Source organism: Etheostoma spectabile, chromosome 18 (genome assembly GCF_008692095.1).
Source record: "Etheostoma spectabile isolate EspeVRDwgs_2016 chromosome 18, UIUC_Espe_1.0, whole genome shotgun sequence".
Lineage (NCBI taxonomy): Eukaryota > Metazoa > Chordata > Actinopteri > Perciformes > Percidae > Etheostoma > Etheostoma spectabile.
Window position 1 is genome coordinate 311,794 of NC_045750.1, and position 8,620 is coordinate 320,413.

Consider the following 8,620-nt stretch of genomic DNA (forward strand, 5'->3'; position numbering starts at 1 on the left):
AGAGGGCAGTCATCCTCTGTATATCTAGGTTATTTTAGTTTATTTGCACGAATAAGATATAAAATATATGCAATAGAAAAAATAGCAATTGTAGTGCAGGAGAGTCCTCCCCTAATACAAATAACAAAGATTAAATTGATAGAATTACGCAACAACAAAAGCAATGCAACAAACAGGGAAACATATAACGCACACAACACAATATATACAGTATATATACTGTATGTATACCGTATATATACCGTATATATACAGTATAACCAAAAAATAAAGCTACAAGAAGTCACTTTTCAGAAAGTATTTGAACAAATGGCCGATGTTCTTCTGTCAAACCCAGTCTCAGAACATCTTTCCTAAATGATAGGCTTGCTCTTTGTTTGTTTTATTTATTAAAAAGTCTTCACCACCATTTAAATAGGACAGCTGTTGTTAATCAGAATCCACTTTATTGTCCAAATATGTTGAATTTGTCTCCGGATTCCCGACCAGCCATCATGATAAGTCTCCAAAGATTTTGCAAATAGGAAGCACGACGGAGAAAGAACCTGTCTGCAGACGTCTTCACCCTCATCAACGAGGCCTTGTTTTACAATAAAGGGTTTATAAGAATGAAAGATTAAAGTGTTATAGAACAATCTAGTCTATGTCCTCGACGTTCCACTTCCAGGATCGTTCCGTTGCCGCCGGATGTCTCTCTTTTTTCGGCCAGATGTCCGTTTCCTTTGTTCTTCTTTGTGTTGGAGTTCTAAACTCCTGGAGTGGATTCATGAGGACTATGGGTACCTGGTCCTGGATCTCCCCCATCCTGCAGTGCTGTGCGGACCCTCCACACCCGGCCCTGCTGCGCTGTGGTCTGGCAAAGGGAGACTAAGAACAATCGAAGACATTTGTAATAAGACTCACATTGTCTCCCAATAATTAACATAATCCTGCTCGATCACATTATTAAAATATCTCTGATTACAGATACTGTCATTTCTCATCAGCCTGCATTTTACTGGTTCAAATGGCTGCATTACACACTAGTGTCATTCATTTTACTAGGTATACATATTCAATTATTAAGTAAGTAAGTAAGTAAAATGTATTTGTATAGCACTTTTCTCAGATGAAGATCACAAAGTGCTTCACAACAAAAGGAAGCATTAACAGCTCTCATAAATACAATGCATCACAAAAAACAAAAGAATAACACGTACACATAAGATCAGCCTATGGAGGACCAGGTCTAGACCTGGTCCCCCATACCAGCCTAACCACCCTACAACCTAGTTAAAAGCCTCTTTAAAAAGCCGAGATTTCAACTGAGTTTTAAAGTTCTCCACCCAGTCTAAGCAGCGCATGGAAGGAGGCAAAGCGTTCCTCAACCTCGGTGCAACAACCTGAAATGAACGGTCCCCCCCTGGTTTTAAAATGTGTAAGGGGGGCGACTAATAGTCTCTGGCCTGTTGGTCTCAGACTACGTGAGGATGTACGCAGCTGTATCAGGTCAGAGATGTATGGGGGTGCCTGTCCTTGTAGGGCTCTAAAAGTTAGGACCAACATTTTGAAGTGCATTCTAAAGCAAGGTAAAAATAAAAAAAATAAGATTTTCCTATATACTATCATACTCTTGTTCTACGTTTTTGTAGCATAACCTACCGATATGTCAGGCATTTAGGCATCAGAGATGGCCGCCGATGTCAGGTGAGAGACCGTTTCAACAGGTTACATTCCAGAGACTTCCCTCCACGTGGTGAATACATCTTTTCCAATGTATTATGTTAACAGAAATCCATGAAGACCCTGACCCAGTAACGTGCTAGTTTCTTCTCTTTCTTTCTTCTTTGCTGTCAATATTCGTACCGAACACACGACTCTGGTTGGACCTGAGCTCCCTCAGTGACTTGTATGTTGAGTTGAAGAATGATTTAACTGTTTCAGCTCACAGGGAGAACTGGATCAGATGAATCAAGTCGCTAATAACTTGTCCTGGCTATAAGTGAGGTCCTGCTTGCTTTGCATTTATGACCCGACATCGATGTCACCAGAGGACCGTCGCTGTTAATATGTTGACTCCACCTCGCCTTCATCAATCACCCGGTGATATCGCACGTGTTGCCCCCCACGCCCTGAATTTAATATTGATAAGTTAATCGTCCACATTGATCCTGACTTCTTAGGTATGCATTTAAATTACACCACAGAAGCATAAATAAAAAGTGGAGAGGTCAGAGGTCAGGTGGGACCTAATGCAGGAACGTGATTGAATGGAGGGTCAGAGCCGCGGAATATGAGTTGAATTGATCGTCTTGAGTTGACCTCGAAATATATTTATTATTTATTAGGCTGTAAAGACTGTCTGTAGGCTTTATCCAGTCATTGGCAAAATGAGGATTTCATCAACAACCCAAAATTAAATGTTTTTGGTCATGCAGACCTGAAGGAGAATAAATATACGGTTAGCGCAGCTTAACCCGTGTGTTGTCTTCCCGTTAACCATGAACTTGTCCTTCCAGGTCAAAATTGAAAATGAACGTTTTTTCGTTGTGCTTTTCGCATGTTTTTGTCACTTTTTCTGATTTATTTGTCACTTTTTCCATGATTTTTGCACTTGTTTTAAAAACCTGAGCTGGTTTAATGATAGATTTATCACTTATTCTTGGAATTCATGGTCAACAAACCTCATTTATATCAAATTCTACATACGTTTTTAGTTAAAAAGGCAGAAGGCATGAATTATTTTGACTACTAGTTAAGATCAGAGGATGTTGAGAGGATCACAGATGTTCATATGTCCAAGTTTAGTCCGGATACTGTTTTTGAAACCATTTAAATAAAAGAATTCAAATGCTATAAGATGAAATAAAACACCTAAATAATTCCATTAAAAGTAATCCTTAATGAGCAACGTATGGAATCATCCATGTTATTTTTGGGAAATTTGGTTGAAAGGAATCCATATTTTTGATATAAACTTTGAAACGGGTCAATTTGACCCAAGGACAACACAAGGGTTAACTATAGTATAGTATTCAGGTCAAATCGACCCATTTCACATTTTTACAAGAAGAAAAATGGTCCAAGTTACATGATTTCTACCTGAAATCAACGTCTTTACCTTATTTTCTGTAATAAACATGTATTCCTGAATCAATTCTGAATATTATTCTGGATATGACCATTTATGTTGTTTCCATAGTGGATTTTTAACATGAATTATAACCTTATGACTAAAAACAAACCCCACTTCCATGTTTAATAGTGTGCTAGTAGACACTGATGCATTCCCTGAACATAGATGTTATCTCGGCTGATGGAAATTGAGATAAAGACAATATTTGTTAATAGATTATGAAGTGAAATTTTATTTCAGAATTGTCTTTAAAACCCCCAAATAAGTCCCGAGGGCTACGAGAGGGTCAGAAAGTGAAGACAACAATTCCATGTGAGCTCTAACACATCTTAATTATTAATATAATATGTTATCAATATACAGTACTGTAAGGTGAAAGAAACTAGCTCATACATTGAATCTACTTCAAAAGGCAACAATATTGATTTTGAATGAATTGACTAACGATATAGTAACACTTCACACTGAGAACCAGCTGTGTGTGATGTTACCTTATCAGTATAAATTATTTATTATATATTATTTATTAATTTAATGAATTTATTATAGTATTTATTATTATTTGTTGTCCTTTTACCTACCGATACTTAGTGCATTCACAGATTTTGAACCAGGCATCATTACCAAAACTACAATGTTTTCCAGATTATTTCAGGATGTGACTAAAATAGTCAAATTAAGCGCGTTACTATCAAACATCAGAAAAATGGGGGGAAAAAAACCTGCTCTGACACAGTAAGACTAAAAAAAGAAATAAAAACAACTTTTTTTGTGATCAAATTTTTTATTTTTTTATATTCAGAAAACAATATCAGAAAACAATAATATTTCAATAATTAATATTCATGACAAACAACACACTGGGACATAGGAACGCGTCCCACGGCCCAGGTAAAGAGCATTTCGTTTACATGTGCCATAACGGTTCAGTCTAATACTGAAGTAACATGTTCATCCCGAGAGACAGCCGTCCATAACGGGGTTGCAGATAAATATGTGATCTTTGACTTTTAGCTGAAATTTACTGACAGCTAGATATATCCGATACTCAAAGACCGACTGGATATCTCCAGACTCCCCTTGAGGTAGCAGGAGTCATGGCAGATATAAAGAGGGGGAATGGGGGGAAGGAGGGCCGCAAAGATAAGGTTCGGACCATTGAACTGATCTCAGAAGGATCTAATCTCTGTCCTGAGGCAGAGAAGCAGTGATACCTGCCAGAGGGAGAAATGGGGGTGTGGGGATGTGTGTGTGTGTGTGTGTGTGTGTGTGTGTGGGGGGGGGGGGGGGGGTGGGTGGGGGGGGGTGGGGTGTGGGGGGGGGGGGGGGTGGGTGGGGGGGGGGGTGGGGGGGGGGGGGGGGGGGTGGGGGGGGGGGGGGGGGGGGGGGGGGGGGGGGGGTGGGGGGGGGGGGGGGGGGTGGGGTGGGGGGGGGGGTGGGGGGGGGGGGGGGGGGGGGGGGGGTGTTAGAGTCTGTCTGTACCTGTCTGAGTAAAGGTTTTAAAGGGCCTCTGCCAAACTGATGTTTACTGGACTCCAGCTTCAGATTAGCATCTGTTCTTCTTGTTGGAAAAGCATCTAATAGCGTCTAATGCGATGGTTAGTCCATCATGGGACACAACTATGTAACTGAACTGACTCAGAACTGGCTTAAGAACTGAACCAGAACTGACAAAGACAATGAACCCCAAAGATGTGTGTACCCATGCTCAGTCATGGGAAGCTGGGGTATAAACCCAAGCAGAGAGACTGATGACGGGGGCAGCACATAGCATTCTGGGTTCAGTTAACCTCTTATGGAGCTTTATGAAGAGCTACATATGCACACATCTGTGTTAAAAACCTAAATACAGTCACTGTGTGTGTGTGTGTGTGTGTGTGTGTGTGTGTGTGTGTGTGTGTGTGTGTGTGTGTGTGTGTGTGTGTGTGTGTGTGTGTGTGTGTGTGAGACAGACAAATTGCTTGCAGTGTCAATGCAGCCATTTAAACAATCTTAATTTATAACTTTAGCATTTTGCCTATTGGTATCAAACAGAAACTAATGATGGAAATATCACTAATTTTGCTTATTGTTTATGTACCTTTCAGTGTGTGTTGATTTCAGCGGCTCCTTTGGAGCAAAGCTGTAGTGTTTTCATCACACCTGCGCTCGTAAAGGTCTAGGAGTTAGCGTTAGGGGGGTCATGTATTTGCGATGACTCGACAAGCTCAACATTTAGGTCAGCATGGAAGAAAGATTTTGGACTTAGATTAGGTTTAATCCAGGTTTAAAGCAAGTTAACCTGAGGGATCTTGGACATAAAGTGAGGTTATAATGGAAACTGTGTGTGGGCATTGTGCTTTATGTTTCTTCTTACTTATGCAAATCTTTGATACCAAGATGTTTTTTACCTTCAGACCATTAGTCCAGGATGAATGCAGGTGATTATCAGGCAAGTGGCTAATTTACTTCAGACAATTACACCGTGATGGGGGTTTTCATAAGAAAGCTGGGGGACTGTTACACTATGAACCCCGTCCTGACTGAACTGATTACCTGCCTACTGATTATAGGGCGTCCATCCACAGAAAATACTTTTTTACACCAAGAGTTCTCACTTTAAGCAGTGATTTAAAGCAGTTTTTTGCATATGGCACTCTCACGTAATTTAGAGGATTTGTGTTGAAATCCGTTTGACGTTACGCTCCATTTCACCATTCATCGGCTCATTAAGCCGAGATGGAAGTAGACATTAAACATGCAGATAATTGTGGTCTTTCTTTGCAAAATATGCTTCTTAATATTACCTCTGGGCAACAGTAGTTAACATGGAAGTCCATTTCAAGTACAGAAAACCTTAAAAAAGCAGAGAGAAAATATATAATTACATTCACAGAAACGCATTGAAGATTTCATAAAAATAAAATATATCATCTTAGCACTACAGTGCATAGAGTCCTGCAGGTTGTATGGTTTAACTTAGCGTTACTAGAGAAGTGACGATGAAACATTAGGCGTGTCTGGCCTCCATCTTACATCAACATGGTTGAACTTTACACGTTTTTAACCCTCTGAGGACGAAAGACAATGTTCGACAATGCTCCTACTCAAAAAGCGGTATTACAAAATTCATTTCAGACATGTATTGGCTATTTTAGTCAAATATAACCTAAGACTTTGGTAAACTCAAGCATGGAAACAATTCCGACAGCACATCATAAGTTAAGGTTTGTATTTTAAAATAGATCTGAGGACATTCAGAAAGCCTACGTTTCAGCTTTAGAGCCAAATTATCTCGTCATACGTTGCTCTAATAAAAGTGTGGGCGTCACTAAACGGAGAGCTGAGTTGGTTTTGTATATTTTGATATGAAACACATGCAGATCAGTTACATGCAAATACCCTACAAAGGTATATTTATCTATTTATTTATTTATTTATATTTATATCTTATATTTAAGAAGATGTGCAAAAATGCCCTCAGACCTTAGAGGGTTAATGACACAAAATTATTCCGGTGAATTTCGTCAGGTTGTATAGTAAAACCTTCAGCATTTTAGAAATCCAAAACCAGTCCTAAGGTTGTTAGTGAAGACGTATTTTCACCTGCTAATCACGCAGCGTCTCCTAGACATAAAGAAATAATACCCGCTGTACATTTAAGGTCCTTACTTGATTACATAAATACATACATTTATATTTGTAGGCTCCACCCACTGAAATGTGACCTCGTAAACCACTGCTCATCCATTGGACTAAAAGGTACGCTCACATTGCCCTCATGTTCAGCTAGACTGCCCCTGATGCAGCCCAGAGAAGACACGATGACGCGTTTCCAACACAGTTCAATAAATACACAATGATCAGAGACACAAACAAACTAGAAAGAGCATAAGAGAGCTGCAGTTTGGATCTGGTGGTGTGATAATGAGTCTCGATGAGGCTTGTTTGAAACCTCGGTTGAACTTTTTCCCCCCAAATAAGTCAAGATCTGTGTCTTTCTTCCTTTTCTACTCAACAGTTCAATAATTCTCACTTTAACTACGAGTCAATACCATCAGCAGCAGCTCCTCTCAGGCCAATGGATCAAGGTCTACTATACTTTTCTGTTAGGCTGTGAATTGATGAAGACTCACACGAAAACCTATAAAGTCAGCTCATTGATCGATAGAAACACAGCGAGGTGGAAAACAAATAGTTTCTCATTGGCTGTTTACTTTGCCTTGATGTTTCATACCTCTATACCATTTGTATAACTTTAAAATGTTTATAAAAATATTTTCTGACATAGAAAATGATAGATATTAGGTTCAAATCCGTCCAGACCTGCAATCTCTCTCCCACTTCACCCGGTTCCTGTCTTTACTCCTCTATTGATATCTAATACATGCATAAAATACCACAAATCATTTTTTAGACATCAATAATATGATATATGATCCTAAACAAGTACTGGCTGCAGGTCAGTTACCATTGGTGCTTATAGTTAGTCTAGCTAGCTGTCTGGATTTACCCTGCAGAGACCTGAGGACCAGGTAACCATAGTCCTCAGATTGGACAGATAGTCTAGCTAGCTGTCTGGATTTACCCTGCAGAGACCTGAGGACCAGGTAACCATAGTCCTCAGATTGGACAGATAGTCTAGCTAGCTGTCTGGATTTACCCTGCAGAGACCTGAGGACCAGGTAACCATAGTCCTCAGATTGGACAGATAGTCTAGCTAGCTGTCTGGATTTACCCTGCAGAGACCTGAGGACCAGGTAACCATAGTCCTCAGATTGGACAGATAGTCTAGCTAGCTGTCTGGATTTACCCTGCAGAGACCTGAGGACCAGGTAACCATAGTCCTCAGATTGGACAGATAGTCTAGCTAGCTGTCTGGATTTACCCTGCAGAGATCTGAGGACTAGGTAACCAGAGTCCTCAGAAATCAGCCGCAGGTTAGACTTCCACCATAAAGAAAGCTGAAGGTAATGACATCCGAGTGAAAAAAGCGTGGTCCGGCGGATTGCCACATGACCTCATAAACTGTAATTTGTGTTGCATTTTAAAAAGCTATTGTTACTAATGTCAGTTTTGTCTTTCTGTGTCTCCAGACGATGAGCAGTCGGTTTTCCCCCCACGACGTCATCCTCACCGATGCCGTTCTCAGTCTGGACGAGGACTCGGTTCTCTCAACAAACGAGGTGAGTCGCTGGTGAATTATCATCCAATTAGCGAGACACTGGCGCTTTATGGACTGGTGAACTGAGACACTGATGATTTATCAGCAAAATGAGGTGAGACGGCCTCATTCCCAGGACACCAAGACATCCAAAACACCAGAATCAGACATCAGGATTAGAATGTCAATTACTGAGTTACTAACCAGACAGCTGTAAGTAAAGAAAGTAATTCACCATGGCTGCCTGCCTGAACCAGACTGAATAAGTTACCCCTCCTGTTGTCCTCGGGTCAAATCTGACCCCTTTAAAAAAGGTCTTTATCTGAAATATGAGTTTCTTTTTAACCAAATTACCACAAAAA

The 8,620-nt window shown here is 40.3% G+C and overlaps 1 protein-coding gene across 1 annotated transcript in view; it reads left to right on the top strand.

Moving 5' to 3' along the window:
• LOC116706523 (exostosin-1) overlaps positions 1 to 8,620 on the top strand; it is a 321,262-nt gene that overhangs the window by 272,805 nt on the left and 39,837 nt on the right. The window contains exon 10 of the mRNA XM_032543414.1: positions 8,191 to 8,280. Within this exon, the coding sequence (XP_032399305.1) occupies positions 8,191 to 8,280 (90 nt within the window). The remainder of the gene's footprint in view (positions 1 to 8,190; positions 8,281 to 8,620) is intronic.